Source organism: Brachyhypopomus gauderio, chromosome 1 (genome assembly GCF_052324685.1).
Source record: "Brachyhypopomus gauderio isolate BG-103 chromosome 1, BGAUD_0.2, whole genome shotgun sequence".
NCBI classification, from domain to species: domain Eukaryota; kingdom Metazoa; phylum Chordata; class Actinopteri; order Gymnotiformes; family Hypopomidae; genus Brachyhypopomus; species Brachyhypopomus gauderio.
The window spans coordinates 3,344,239-3,360,496 of record NC_135211.1 but is presented as its reverse complement, the minus strand read 5'-3'; the positions used below and the strand labels follow the sequence as shown (position 1 = coordinate 3,360,496).

At 47.2% G+C, this 16,258-nt stretch overlaps 1 protein-coding gene across 1 annotated transcript in view; it reads left to right on the top strand.

Moving 5' to 3' along the window:
- The window catches only part of elfn2a (extracellular leucine-rich repeat and fibronectin type III domain containing 2a), a 93,950-nt gene extending 79,267 nt beyond the window's left edge, over positions 1–14,683 (top strand). The window contains exons 3-4 of the mRNA XM_077020844.1: positions 4,409–4,575; positions 9,874–14,683. Coding sequence (XP_076876959.1) covers positions 10,188–12,944 — 2,757 coding nt within the window. The 5' untranslated portion in view covers positions 4,409–4,575; positions 9,874–10,187 and the 3' untranslated portion in view covers positions 12,945–14,683. The remainder of the gene's footprint in view (positions 1–4,408; positions 4,576–9,873) is intronic.
- The last annotated feature ends 1,575 nt before the right edge of the window (positions 14,684–16,258 follow it).

Here is a 16,258-nt window from a genome sequence, read left to right as displayed (position 1 = left end):
CCCTCCCTTTAGTTATACTGCTATATATTAGCCTGCCGGAGCCACATGCTCATCACTGGCACATGTGCTATATACTGTATATGGATGTTTAATTCGATGTTTACATATTTAACCTGCATTTTGTATCCTGGTTGCATTTTTCTTCAAAGACAATTCCATTAAGCACTTAGGAAATGCTCCATATTGATGGTGTCACCTAACTGAGGCCCAACATCCACATTGGAGGGACTATAAAAATGGACTTCTGCTAACGGGCCGCCCAATGGAGGATGGGTTCCCTTTTGAGTCTTGGTTCTCCCGAGGTTTCTTCCTAATCTCCACCATCATAGGGAGTTTTTCCTCGCCACTGTCGCCCCTGGTTTGCTCATTAGGAATCTGAACCCATGCGCTTGTAAAGCTGCTTTGTGAAAATACATGTTGTGCTCTGAGTTCAGTGTGTCTGGTCTGGCTGCAGTCTGGGTTTGATCTGTCTGGTCTGGCTGTGCACTGAGTTCAGTGTGTCTGGTCTGGCTGTGCTCTGGGTTTGATCTGTCTGGTCTGACTGGTCTGGTAGTGCATCGGACCCTCTAGCTTTGACCTTATCTGAGCCTGCTCAATGTAGTGTTGTTCCTAGGCCCGCTCTCTCTGGTCTGGTGCTTGATCTGGTGGGAATTGGACAAGGAACATGACAATCCAGTCAGCAGTAAACACAAGGGTTCAGACACTCAGACACTCCCATGCTTGAATATGACCTACACTGATTGGGGACAAGTAGGTGTGTGTGTGTGTGTGTGTGTGTGTGTGTGTGTGTGTGTGTGTGTGTGTGTGTGTGTGTTTGCACATATACAGCTGTTTGGCTAAGGTTTTCATAGTAGCTATGTGTGTGCATACACGTACAGTGTGTGTATTCCTCTGCATCACATCAGGACCTGTTGCAAATAGCCTCCTCTACTAGGTCTGTTATAATGTGCTGGAATGGAGTGATTCATGCATAATTCATAGGCAGCATGTGTCAGCAACATCAAAGTGCCCTGCTGACTGCTCTCTCTCTCCACCTGTACAGCAGCCTCGCTGAAAATAAGCAACACCTCCCACCCCCACCCCCCCCACCACCACCTCAGACCATCCTGTGAGCCCCACGCTGCAAGCCGTCATCAAAACGTTCGTTTACAGGGAATCTCGCTGGCATCCTTCTGCGAGGAGGAACAGCTCAGTCGGCTCTCCTTCCCGTCAGGAAACCGGCGTCGTCGTTCCAGCCACGCGCCTCCCGCCGAGGACGAGGAGGAGACGGTGCGTCGCTGACGTCCCGAGGGAAAACCGCGCCGCTGACGTCTCCGGCGGCGAGAACGCCGATCGTGCTCGGATCTCACGCACGATGACTCATCTCGGCGAGGCGGAGGCAGTGACCCCGGCTTCTGAAGGCGGGGCGAGGACGTTTGCGAAGTGTGCCCTCCGAGTGCGCCCTCCGAGTGCACACTCGAAAACTCGAGGAAGCCGCGAAGAGCCGTGCTTGAAAGCAAACAATACCACAGCCTGCTGCTGATTAATCCTGCCATCCAGCAGACTGTATCAAATCAAGCAGGTATTTGGCTGAGCGATAGCTTTAATCTGAGCTGCGGTGCGGGAGAGAAAAGGCCTAATATGGTATTGGAATCAAATGGCTGGTTTTATTTGGGAGGTATTTGGGTTGTAATGGGATGACTCATGGCACCTGAGCCCCTCTAGAGTATCTTTGGAGGGTAGGGAAGGAGAAAGAGAGGAGAACGGAAGGAGAGGGCAGAGAGGGAGAGAAGGGGGAAAGATGGATAGATGCAGCACAAAGGGAGGACGGGGGAAGAGGAGGGCAGTTTCTTTGTACCCTTTGTAGCTGAATCCTTCCTAACTTAGTAAGGGTCTCTGGGAGTGATGAAGGTAGTGCTTTCACACATGATTCTGAGACGAAGGTCGTACGGGACCATGCAAGTTTAGACGATAGTACTGGAGAAAAGAATCAACAGACAACAGTGCCATGTTTTGAACGCGATCCTTATATTACGAAGAGCAGCCGTTTTTCAGCCAAATTGAAAGATGTGCCTGCTGTAGATATAACCGAGTGCCTCGTCCTTGAGAGATCCTTCAGGGAAACAAATGAAAGCTTACGAATGTCTTCAGGCATACAACGTTCTGCAGTTCACGCATTCATCATGGTCGAACGCACAAAGACAACCCGAAGAGAGCAGCCGAATCATAATTAAACGCTCGTGGCAGAAAGCTTGCACCCCGCAAAATTCTTTCTCGTTAGATAGTGTTGGGTATCATCTCAACGCGTCGTCATAAACTCCAACAAAGCTGAGTGGAGAAAACAGCAGTTAGACACTAATCAGACCGTGAGATCCATGAACAGACACATTAAGTACGTTCCCTTTGGCAAAGCATTAATCAGCTCCTCATAGTCTCAAAGGTTTATGACGAACCTTATGATGAACCCCTTATGAACCTCTTATGAACTCCTTATGAACAGTTTTTAGTATTCAGTACAGCTCCTTGTGCTTTCAAGGTTAAATCGATCTGAGCACCTGTGAACCAGAGAGACATTATGGTGACCAGTGTTGCGAATAACGCCATTAAAAATAACGGCGTTAGGTAACGGCGTCATTTTGTCAGTAACGGGATAATATAATTAATTACTTTTCCTGTCGTTACAACGCCGTTGACGTTACTGGTCATTAAAAGCTGTGCGTTACTATATATTGATATACTAACAGTAATGCGAGCGGACCGCTGCCCAGGCTAGTGAGGAGTAACAGATCTCCATAGGTCACAGTTCTCTGTGTAACACGTGTTTAACTTAACAAGTCAGTAAGCAATTGGCTAAGGCAGCGTTATGGTAGCCAATCAGAGCCAGTGTTTTTACACACGCGCCGAAGCACACCAGTGACAAGACACAAACGGAGAAGAGACAGAAATAGCGAGTCAGAAGCAAGCCGAAGAAAAATTTGCGTTTTCAAGGTGGCGATATAAACATTATTTAAGAAAAATACTTGAAGTTCCTGAATGTCTACCAGACTGGGTATTTGATTTATTTAATTAAGAATAGAGGTTTTATTGTTAAGTTTACTTCTGTTGTGAACAAACCAGTTGTCTCAGGTTGAGAGAATTTAATTTAATTTCATAGATGTAAATGCACTTTATAGTGTAACTGTTTACTTTTGCTTTTTTTTCTTACAAAGATTTGGGATTTTAAAGGATTTTATCCTGCACTGGTCTGTTGATGTGCAATAAATTAACTTTTATTATAGAGTAATTCAGTTACTAACTCAGTTACTTTTTTGAACAAGTAGTGAGTAACTATAACTAATTACTTTTTTAAAGTAACATTCCCAACACTGGTGGTGACCCCATTTACATCATATGTAAACAGGCTAAACTAGACCTAGAACTCCAGAGTTTGAAACCTTATTAAGCACTTCATGATATAATGGTTTATATGGAATAACATAAATGCTTATTCCAACAAACCAAAGCCCTCGTACAAGCTCTCTTTGTCAACTCAGATGTTATGATGTCGATTTGTGATGACATTAGGATGCATCATGACATTTATGGGGTGGAATGACACAGCGTGTTATAACAAACTTGTAGCTTAGCATTTGTTGTTATGTCAGAGTAACATAATGCCGATGTCACTGACATAATGACAGTTGATGCTTGCTGGAATAATCACTTACAGGTGTTTACGTGTTTAAATCAGTTGTCAAATACTTCCAAACAGTGTCCTTCACTAAAGTCTTGTGCATTGTCAACATGATGAGATGCAATGAAATTTTTGTGAGTGTGTTTGTGTGTGTATGTGTGTGGTATATTTTAAAGTGAAACTCAGAACTTGGCTTGGTGAGTGTCGTAAACTCCACCCGGTTTCTGATTGCAGTTGTGATCATTTTTTGTCTATGGTTTGGTCTCCGCACCACCCGACGGTCTTGATTTACTGGGATTAGTGAAGTGGTGTCCCTGCTTCAGGTGTGGTGTTGGGGAGAAGAGCAGGCGGTTCTGGAGGAGACCCAGATTATAACACATCAGTTTCTCCATCGCAGCTGCCTCAGGAATGCTGCCCTCTCTCTCTCTCTCTCTCTCTCTCTCTCTCTCTCTCCCTCTCCCTCTCTCTCTCTCTCTCTCCCTCTCTCTCCCTCTCTCTCTCTCTCTCTCTCTCTCTCTGAGGGGCGGGGTCGAGGGGCGGGTTTGAGGGGCGGGTCTGAGGGGCGGGGTTGACGTGCATGACTAAGATGTGTGGTAGAGGTACATCTCTCGGCGAGCAGGACTGATTGTACCCGCACCTGCTACCATTGTCTTTGCCTGCCGTCCGCACACACATCCATCTGTCTGTCTTTCTCTTTCACCCGTGCTCTGTCTCTCCATCTCACCGTGTCACCTGTCTCTCTCTTTCTATCTTTAGGGTTTGTCCGCTGAGCAGCAGCAGAAGCGGCTGATTAAGGAGATAAGGAGGAGGAAGAGATTACCGTGATTGAAGCTTCTAGACTAGGAGAGTTTAGAGCCTCTTTCAAGCCCCGCCTCAACTCATTACCGGCCACCAACACAAAGGACAGGCTCCGGCTAAACGAAGTAATGAACTAATTATTCTCTTCTGTTGCCTCCCAATTCGTCAATGACTGAGAACTGGACTTCCAGTGGCTTGAAGAGTCATTAACAGCAGCTGTTGGCAGTTGCTGTGTGTGTGTGTGTGTGTGTGTGTGTGTGTGTGTGTGTGTGTGTTCTGTAAGCAACTCTGTGTAATGTTTTGAACTAGGCATGTGGGATGCAAGTACAGGAATCGAACAGGTTTATTATCTATACTAAACGAACAACCCAACACAACAAGAAAAGACCGGGAAACACACACTACACTGGGGCTAACAGAACAAGGCCTAGGAACAGGAACACTAACTTACCATGACAGACACACAAGGATATATCTCAATAACAATGAGTACAACGCAGACGGAGAACAGCTGAACAGGATTAACTGAAAGAGCCAAGGTAAACAATATAACACGGGATTACTAGGGTACACGGGTTAACTATGGGTACACTGGTTAACTAGGGTACACGGGTTAACTAGGGTACACAGGATAACTAGGGTACACGGGTTAACTAGGGTACACAGGATAACTAGGGTACATGGGTTAACTAGGGTACACGGGATAACTAGGGTACACGGGTTAACTAGGGTACACAGGATAACTAGGGTACATGGGTTAACTAGGGTACACGGGATAACTAGGGTACACGGGTTAACTAGGGTACACGGGATAACTAGGGTACATGGATTACAAGGAATGAATAAGCAGACAAACACAGTAACTGGAATACTGGGATAATAAAACTAGAAATAAACAGAAAGCATAAATATAGGACATGAACGGACAGTATTACATGAACTGGGAAATGAGAGGCAATGAAACACACACCACAACGCAATGGTCTACACTGACAACACGACACTATGGGGATTAAATACACAGAACTAGCATGAACTTAAACAAGACACAGGTGGGAATGTTAATCAAGGGGCAGGGCTACAGATGAAGTCGGGACAAACAGGCAGGGACAAACACAGACACGGAACAGGACGACTACGTCAATTCCTCCTGTGTTCATGCAGGATGTGTGGTATAAAAGATTTGACACCCTGACCTGAGGTCAGAGGTGCTGTCCCTTTATACTACAGCACTCCAGGCTGCAGCCACTTACAGCTGATCTGAGATGCAAACGAGACCAGTAACAGTATATTACATGTCCACCTGCAAAGCTGTGGACTCTCAACAATGAGGAGTGGCTGGAGTGTCTATTGAAAACACTGAACACTAAACACCCAGTTAACTGACTCTTAAAGGTCACGTTGACTATCCGTGATTTGCTATTGTATTGCTCCTTATCTTTTATTACTATTATTGAGTCACCTTTATTATTTTTTGTTATTATTATACCTGTGAAATGACTTGTTGACACAGCCCAGAACATATTCTTTTGAGCACCTCTAACATACCTATGAATTTAATGTTTAAACACAGCCCAGAACGTATTGCTTTCGTATTTCCTTTCTGGAAGGAGCTTCATCAACTATGACCACCATAGCTGACTGTATGTACACCCCTTAAAAGAGAAAAAACCAACACATATACAGTAGAGAGACAGTTAGATCGTACCCAGGTTCCTGACCCCGGGAAACCCTGTGGGTATTATTTGGAGAGGAAGTGAAACCTCTCTGACCACTAGTGCAGCGAGAGAAGAGATGCTGGAGGCAGAAATCAGTAGAGCTGCTTTTGGAAGGTGAGCTCTAGCACAGCTAAGCAAACGGAGCTGAATCGAGAATGTCTTTATTATTATTTATATTTATGTATTTATATAGATAAATTATATATGCAATTATTTGTTTCTCTGAAGCAGCATCTTGGTTGGGCTGATTGAGGAGCTATAGCCATAACAACTTCTCTCAGTTGATGTATGACTTTTTAAGGAGATCTTCTTCTCACATGGTTTATCTTTCCTTCTTTCATACACACCCTGGCCATCCGTTCCTCTTTTGGAAAGAAACCAGCTCCCTGTGCGTTCTGGTCCATCTGCTCAGAAGACATAATTAACGTCTTGGTCCCAATTAAACATCACGCACAACACGAGAACTTGTGATGAACGGGCGGGAGAGGAGTTCTTAGATCTTCTAAAGCACCAGGAGAGATGCCGGCGGGAAGCTCGGAGGTGCCCGATTGCTCCCTCGCTGCTTATGCCCGTGACGCCTCCTCGCTTTCTGGAAGGAGCTTCATCATAAACGTGTGGCACATGGTGTAGAGAGGAGGACAGCGCAGGACAGCGCAGGACAGCGGAGACATGACGGCACCGTGGCCGCTGCCATCGGCTCCACCCGCCCAGGAACGTTCAGGATCTTCTGTGTCCTCCACCTTCGTCTTTGGGATCCACCTCCCAAATCATTCGATTGGTCGGTCCAGAACCACTAACGTAGCGTGGCTCCAGGAGCATGAATAGGCTCGTGGGTCTGAACGCTTCACTGCAGGGTTTAGAAGACACACGCGTGCGTTGCCTTCGGTGTCCGTATCTGAACTTGGCATTTAGATCATCACTGGAGTGGTTCAGAAAGTGGGGGAGTATGAGAGGATTCGGAGTGAGAAAGGTATGTGTGTGTGTGTGTGTGTGTGTGTGTGTGTGTGAGAGAGAGAGAGAGAGAGAGAGAATGGAATACTCAGACAGACAGGGACAGATAGAAGGAGCTACCAAGCTGTGGAGTGAATGTGAGGCTGCTGGCTGGTGTCGTTATAAATGTGTTGTGGTAATAAAGCCATTTAAATGTAGCTGACGGGGAGGAGGGAGAGAATCGAGCGGATGAAGGGCGATACGAGCCAGGTAGGGGAGGGTGAGAGAGCTAGAGAGAGAGAACTAGAGAGAGAGAGAGAGAGAGAGAGAGAGAGAGAGAGAGAGAGAATGCCAAGAGGAGAAGAGGGACAGTAATGAAGGACCGGATCTTCAGGTGTTGAGAAGATGAAAGAAGGGAGTGATGAGAAGAAGAGAAGTGTGGGAAAACAGGAGGAGGGAGAGAGGGAGAGAGGGTGGTCTCGGTGCAGGCTCACTCGTCCTGCTCAGATTACCCCTCCATCATCTGGCACACCGCCGGTGTGGAGAGAGTGGTACTTTTCCCACAGATAAACAAGCTTGCGCGTTTTTCTCGCGCGTGTTTCTCTCTGATGTGTCACCTGAGCTGCAGCTGTGGGAGAGATATGGCCACCACAGAATCTCCTCAAGGTGTGTTATTAAAACTATAAAAACTGTGAACGTAGATGCACTCTACCATGCAGCCAGTGTGGGGATGACACTTGAGCGTGGCCTTGCAGGCTGTTAGAACTCTGGGCTCTTTTCATTTCTGAAATTAATCCTAGAGAGTTTTCAGACGGAGTACACATTCTCATATGAGACCGTGCCTATATGTCAGAACACATCTTTCTTTCTCTTCTTTCTTTTTCTCTCTCTTTCTCTTACACACACACACACACACACACACTGACACAGGATGGATATGATGGTTATGACTGAATTAGGGGGGCAGCTATGAATTGATTGGTTTCAGTCGTGGCACTGAATTGTCAATTTCAGTTGTGGATTTAAGCTTAGAAACTTGCAGGCGGTGTGTGTGTGTGTGTGTGTGTGTGTGTATGCAAAGCAAATGCTTCAGAAATAAGGAGTAACCACTGGGGAATGAAGTTACACATATGTATTCTTCAAACACGGACGGGGGAGCCGTCTACGATAACAACTACAATTTCTTCCTGAAAGATTCACTGAGACATTCAACGCACGAATTCCTTCGCGTCTTAGGATTGTGTGAAAATGATTCCCTGAGAATAGAAGGATTCCTACAAAGAAACATTATGCAAGATCAAATTATACACACGCACACACACACACACACTCTGGGGTGAATTAACTCACTTCCTTTAAAAGGCAGCCTGTTAATGAGAGTTGGATCTCTTGTGGCATAAACTCCGTACTGAGTATTATAGAATTGTGCTGATTGTTCCGAAAGTTTAAAGAATTCTGCCAGAATTCTGTCCTTGTGCCTCTTTGACGACGAACACCTCTTCGCAGCCCTGGCTTGTTGTGCTCCTTTAGTCTGGAACAAGGCTGACAAACTGTTCATCACAGCTTCCCACTAAGCTGGAACTTTCCACCTATTAAAGGAACCTATAAGATGGATGGCCTGTTGTGTCTAGTGTGTGTGGGTCTACAACATGACAATATAGAGTCCCGTGTTTGTTTTCAACAAGAACACATACTCAGCGGTCACCATGTGAACAGTTGCCATCTCATAACTCACGGAAATACGAATGTTCCTAATGGTTCACTTTACAGGCATTTTCTAGAGAGTGTTCTTGTAAGTTTGAAGGTGCAAAGATGTTGCTGAACGAGGAGGAGGAAGAGGAGGAGGAGGAAGAAGGTGCGGGGGAGAGAAACGCTTGTCAGGTTCAGGTACATCATAGGGAAGAGAAGGGCTTAGCTTGGTCGGCGTGATTTATGACTCATCCGCACACGCACTTACACACACAGCCTCACAGACGGGGCGTGCTCTCGGATCTGTGGTGTCACACGAGTCGTCAGAAGAACACGTACACGTGTATGCGGCGTGCTCCTGTCACCCCGTGTTGTGGTGTAAGGCTGTCAGTAGGTGTTTTGCTGTATCCTTACCATTGGATGTTGTAGTGTCACCGTGTTCCTGGTTGCTGCCTGTTTCCTCTAGTGCGTGGTCGGACACTGCGTGAGACAGAAATACTGCCTAGGGTTGTTTCGCAAATACCTGTCAATTTTACAATAGCAATAGGGCTATGGCTATGACAAAGGAACGTCTTAATGGTCCTATAATCTAAGGAATTGCTGGAAGGCACCAAAGAATAACACTTTTTTTTGCGATTTTGTAATGTCTTGATACTTGAGAGGTTCCTTTATAATTATAAACATATGTACATACACATATACATACATGTACACATTTGGTCTAACAGTATTGCCACAAAGTTTGACCTCAAATACTTTTTAAAGATTTAGTAGAGTGACCTCAGTCATGGGTTGAGTGGTGGTTTTAAATGCGAATCGTGTGTGCTACACATTGGATTCACTAAATCACATTCTCGTTATCCTTTAGCTGTTTATTCAAAGTCCATATAATTAACATCCACCCGATCAAAGTCTTATTTGTGTTCATTTATATTCATATCAAGATCCACGTGCATTGCAAAAACAGTATTCATGAGTGCTACCCAATTTCTTAGATGGCATTTTCCTTTCATTTTTAATTAAATGTTTTATTCTCTTCCCCATCTTCTCTTTATCTCTTTCTCCTTCTTTATACTCTTTTCACAGATGCAGTGGTTGACCTACTGAATACAACCTGCAGATCATATGCCATTTGCCACAAGAGAGTTCAGAAGGTCAGAGGCCATGAGACACTGCAGGGGACAGAGAAGCTATAACCCTCTAATGCGGACTGCTTAAAATGAGGACAGTGTTTGGCCCTGTGAGTGGTGTACAGCTGTGATTGCCCACCAGACTCCCGTTTCCTGTGACTCAGTAATCCTCTTGACTCTCTGTTGACTGCGGCCATTTTCTCTTATTTTGGTTTGTAATCTCCTTCCTTTCCCATCTCAGCCAAGACAAATCCAACCCTCACTCCAAAAATGGTCAGCAGTAGGTTTAGTGATCCCAGTTCCTCTCCCTCTGCATTTCCCTTCCTTCTTCTGTCCCTATTTTTTCTGCCTTTAGCCTCATTAGTGAGGGGTGACTGCTGGCTGATTGAAGGGGATAAGGGTTACGTCTGGCTGGCTATCTGCAGCCAGAACCAGCCTCCATACGAGACGATCCCGCAGCACATCAACAACACGGTGCACGACCTGCGCTTAAACGAGAACAAGCTGAAGGCCATTTTCTTCAGCTCGATGAGCCGCTTCACCAACCTCACGGACCTCAACCTCACCAAGAACGAGATCTCTTACGTGGAGGACGGGGCCTTCGCCGGGCAGGCCAACCTACAGGTGCTGCAGCTGGGTTACAACAAGCTGACCAACCTCACTGAAGGGATGTTGAGGGGTCTGGGCAGGATGCAGTGTCTGTTCCTGCAGCACAACCTCGTAGAGGTCATCGCCACCAATGCCTTCTGGGAGTGTCCGAGCCTGAGCAGTCTGGACCTGTCCTCCAACAAGCTAGCCAGACTGGACCCGTCCACCTTCACGGTCCTCAGCCGTCTGTTGGTGTGCGAGCTGGCCGGGAACCCCTTTCACTGCGGCTGTGAGCTCTACAGCTTCCTGAGCTGGCTGGAAGCCTTCAACAATGTCACCCACACCTACGACAGACTGCAGTGCGAGACCCCCCGGGAGCTTTACGGCTTTCCGTTGCTGAGCCCACTGAACAGTCTCGGGCGCAATGCCCACTCCATCCTGTCATCCATATGCAAGGACGGGGTAATTATCCATGGGATAACCTCCCTGCCCCCTGACCTGGAATCTTCTGGAATGGGGCCAGACATCCCAGACCAGATGGGGCCGTATCACCAGCCCACAGCGTCGTCGACCACAGGTCCGTCTTACAGCCCGAGTATTAAGCTGCATTCTGTTTCCCTGTCGTCTGCCTCACTGCTGGTCCAGATCCCTCGGCCCTTCACAAAGATGTACATATTGGTGCAGTACAACAATTCTTATGTGTCCGACGTTATGAACCTAAAGAAGAAAAAACAGATAGTCAAACTCAACACCCTGAAGCCCCACACAGATTACACCTACTGCGTAGCCTCTATTCGTAACTCGCAGCGGTACAACCACACGTGTGTGCATTTTGCCACGCGATCATCTGGCCCAGACGACTTTCCTGTAGGCCCTTCTACCACAACCCACTACATAATGACCATCCTGGGCTGTTTCTTTGGCATGGTCATCGTGTTGGGCGTGGTGTATTACTGTCTGCGCAGGCGTCGGATGCAGGAGGAGAAAGAGAAGTCCATTAGTGTCAAGAAAACCATCTTGGAGATGCGCTACGGGCCAGAGGCGGCCGCGGCCGCCGTCAATGACCCCTCCGCCCTGCAGGTCCTATACCAGCACCACCACAGCAAACTGCCCCAATCCACCTCCTCCAGCCTGGGCATGCTCCACAGCTCATCTAACACCACCTCCTCCCGCCTCTCCTCTTTGCCCCAGGTGGAGAAAATGGCCACCGCCTTTTCAGAGGCGGTGGCCGCCAGCAAGGGGAACTACATGGACGTGCGGACGTCGGCCAGCGGGGAGGATCGGGTGAGGGATGGAGCCGTTCCGGGGGAGGAGACGGGGAGGCAGGAAAACGGCATCGACGGAGGGGAGGACTCGGACGACGGAGGTCGAGGTTCGACGTCTGAGATCTCCACCATCGCGAAGGAGGTGGACAGAGTCAACCAAATCATCAACAACTGCATCGACGCTCTGAAGCTGGACGCGGTTGCCACCACGGCTGAAAACTCCACCTCTCCGCCGTCGCAGTGCGTCACCTCCGCAGTCAGAGGACTCATCCCTCTCTCCCCAACCATAACAGGGACATGCCAGATCATGTCTTCACCCAAAATCCCCCCACTGTCCCCCGTCCCTCTCGTCCTGCCTCTGTCTGAGAGACCTGGCATCAGCGGAGGTGGCTTCCTGTCCCCCCCCTACAGGGACCCGCCCCCGGCCCCGCCCCCGGCCACGGCCGCCCGGCCCCTGCAGCGCCAGCTGAGTGCCGACGCGGCCGTCGTCGTTCTCGGCAGCGGCAAGACGGCGCGCTGCAGCGTCTCCTCGGGGGGCTCCGTCAAGAGCTCGCGCGTCTTCAGCATGGACGTCCCCGAGCCGCTCAGCCCCAATTCCTGCAAGTTCCTGGAGAGAAGCAGCCCTGTTAGGTGCGGGGGTCCCAGCGAGAGGCTCCCCCTGGTGGACATCCAAGGAGGCAACGGCAGGGGAGGAGGTGGCAACGGGGGAGGAGGAGGAGGCGGCGGTGGCAGTGGTGGTGTGGGTGGATGTGGTGTTGTAGTTCCAGGTGGAGGCGGAACGGGGCAACAGCACCTCCTGGAGGTGCACCCTGACTACCACTGCTCAGAGCACCGGCACTCCTTCCCCGCTCTCTACTACGAGGACGCCATCGACTCCCCTGCCCAGAAAGCCTCGTTCCTGAAGCCCCTCTCTCGCACCAAGAGGGATGCTGCCTACTCTCAGCTCTCCCCGCGACACCACCACTACTCGGGCTACTCCTCAAGCCCCGAGTACTCCTCAGAGACCACTCTGAAGATCTGGGAGCGTTTTCGGCCCTACAAGAAGAGCCCCCGCGAGGAGGCCTACATAGCAGCTGGCCATGCCCTTCGGAAGAAAGTACAATTTGCTAAGGATGAGGACTTGCATGACATTCTTGACTACTGGAAAGGAGTGTCTGCACAGCAGAAACTGTAAGCTGACTGAGAGGCACTATGGCACCAGTTCACTGAGGAGAGAGGACTCGTGAGTGGTAAGTGGCTCTTGAGACAGTCGGGTACCCACAGGCCACTACAGAGACAAATGTTTGAAGAAAGCTTGGGCTGAGTGGGATGTCCAAGACTCATTAAGGAATAGATCATCAACCAGTTAAAACTGCACAGGAAATTTGGTACTTAAAAGCATCCACAACGACCAAATCTTATCACAGAACCATTTTATTTTTGTGTTGTATGTATAAACCACACTCTTTTAAAGGGTAATTTGATAGGAAATGTGCTCAAATAAGGAATTAGTGGTGTTTGTTTTATCAATGCCTGACTCCAGTCTTCAGGGATGATATTAAGTGATGCTTAGAAAGTTAATTGTTTTCAGCATTAAATAATAGGGGGAAAAAGCAGGTTTGAATTCAGCATGACTGAAGCTACAGACCAAATCTAGGTACCCTCTTTGCTCCCTTGATCACTCTTTGGTCTGTGACCTCTGCACATGTTCCCCACGGTGCATTGGGCATGCTTTTCAAACCAGAGCCTGGGGGATTAGACAGACTTTACATTCAGGAAGCATAGCAAATCATATGAAAGCAGTTATTTATTTATTTATTTTTGCTCCTGTAGTGCAGCCATTTCTAATGTATTACACTTTCCATATTTCGCCTGAAAGGCTGGCTATTCATTTGCAATTTCCACATTAACACTATCAAAAGGGGAAGGTCTCACAGGGACATTTGAGAAGGAGAATTAAATGAAGGTGGGGGGGGGGTTTCAGGTGTCTGAGAGCGTACATGGCATACAGGGCTTGACAAATGGCTGCCGGATGTATAGCCAGAGAAAGGTCTGCCTGTCTGTCCACAGTGCTGAGAGCATGTACAGCTACACTGGGGGTCTGTTCACCCCTACACACACACTCAAGTTAGAACGAATGCTGTATTTGTCATTATTCGGTGCATGGCTACTAAATGAGAGCGCTATAAGGACTCCTGGACTGCTATAAGCAATCCCCTGTACACTGGTTACTCTTCAGATTACACTGTCAGTGAGCAGAATTCTTTTGAATTCTTTTGGTCTTGCACTAGAGCTGGGTTAGTCTTGATTGATTACATACTGCTCTGCGTGAATTGAATTGCAATCATTTAGCCTGTATGTCTTAAAGACAGGCATCTGTGGACATATACTACCATATGGGACATATACTACCATATGGGACATATACTACCATATGGGACATATACTACCATATGGGACATATACTACCATATGGGAGATGTTAATTAAGTCCAGAATGAAAAGGGATAAATGTGAGGGACCAAACAAATGTAATTAATCCTGCATTTTAGGCCACTGTGTCCTTGTCCAGTATAATTGGGGAGGAAAACTATTAGTAGATGAAGTATCATGGGGTTATGGAGGAGCTGTTGTTACTGGAAGTGCTAATATTATTAACACTGCCATGCTGAACAATTATTTGTACACTCTCCAATGAGGTCATTACCCAGAATGCACCCTTGGTGTCTCCAGCTGACCTGTGGATGTCAGAAGGGCCACAGAAACAGGAATTGCTGGCCTTTATACGATTTGATTGACTAAGTGAATACACCAGGCGTGTTTTAAACCTCATGATGGGGTGGCACATAGAGATAGAACCACTCTTTAATCAATAGGCTTTAATAGGCCTCACAAAATGAACGCACTTTGCTGGTATTGGAGTACTTTGCAGAGATTGCATGGGGGGGGGGGGGGGGGGGGTTCTGGCAGCTGTATTATATATAATTTGTGCTGCAAAATATAAACATTCAATGTGAGCCCAACATTTGAACTCGCTGAACTCACTGCCCTAGTTTGGAGAAGTGCCCTCAGCTTTACGCTACCAGTCTCGTCACCTGATGAGTAGGCTACATTAGGGCCTTTCAGCATTTAGAAGTTCTTTTTGCATGCTAGCGTCCACCCACTGCAGGTGCCAGTTCACCGCAGGTCCCAAGTGGACAGATCAGTGTAAAGCAGGATACAGACAAAGATCTGAAGAGCCAGGTCACGCACACCATCCGTTTTAGGGGAAGCCTGTGAGGAGTCTGAGACATCCAGGCGAGTATAAACATTTGGTTTGGTCTTTAGTCCAGGAGCAACAGGACAGTTTAAACAGCTGCACATCGATAAGGACCTAAAGCAAGTCGCTAAACTGATGTTCAGTGAGAGCAATGTAGTAATCAAAGTGAACTGACCCAGAGTGGAATTACTGCACCCCAGCAAGCCCTCCTCACACATCAGCCTTAATAACATTAACTCAAGCATTTACGCGGCATCACCTCGGAGACGTGCAGCCGTGGTGGATGGTTTGTCCCAGCTGCGTGAGGTTAACGTGTCATTCCACGAGTTAAAACTAGCAAACAGCAGTCAGCTTTTAGGAGAGTTTGTTTTCAATCCAGTTGAAACACTTTCTCAAAACTACAAGCAAACACTCTGAATCTATAGCTCTCGGGTGAGGCCATGTCTCTGCAGGGAGGAGGTGTGATGTTGAACTACTCTCCCTGTGGTGCCAATACACAGATGTAGCCAGGGGTCTGTGAGGGTCTGACTGGCTACGTTCTCACTGGGTGGTGTGGAAGATGTAGTTCCTCTCCACTCTTATGATATCCCAGGCAATGTGGCCTGCTCAGATCTGGTTGATCACTTAAACCTTGTAGATTAGTTCTGAAAGATCATGTTGGTTCACCCAGACTCACATGACAGGAGACACAGACAAAAGGCCAACATGAGAATTGCTGAGACTAAATTTGGCAATAGATTATTATAAATGACTAACGTTGAAATATAAACAGAGCCATGCTGCAGCTCGTAGGTAAACACCATATCTATTTATCTACACAGTAGAGTCAAATCTTAAGGAACCCCTGTAGTTTTCAGATACAGTTTCCATACGTCGTCACATTGAGAATGGCGGGCAACTAATCATGACTGATGACCACACTTCCTGTCCGCTATAATAGTCTGCATGTGCACTCACACTCACACGAGTAATGTTGGCAAGCTACCGGTGGCTAACTGTGACAAACTTTGCGCAAAATGAAATAAATGATCTACTTTTCCATGGTGGATATATATATATATACACACACACACATATATATTATATTTATGAATTTTAAACAACATAATGGACATTTTAAGTGGAAGACAAGTCAAGTATGATGTACATGCAGACTCCAGACACAACAAACTCACAGGAAATCACAGTAAACTACATTTTGTACAAGATCACAGACATCTATACATATATGGTCACATTTCTCACAGCAT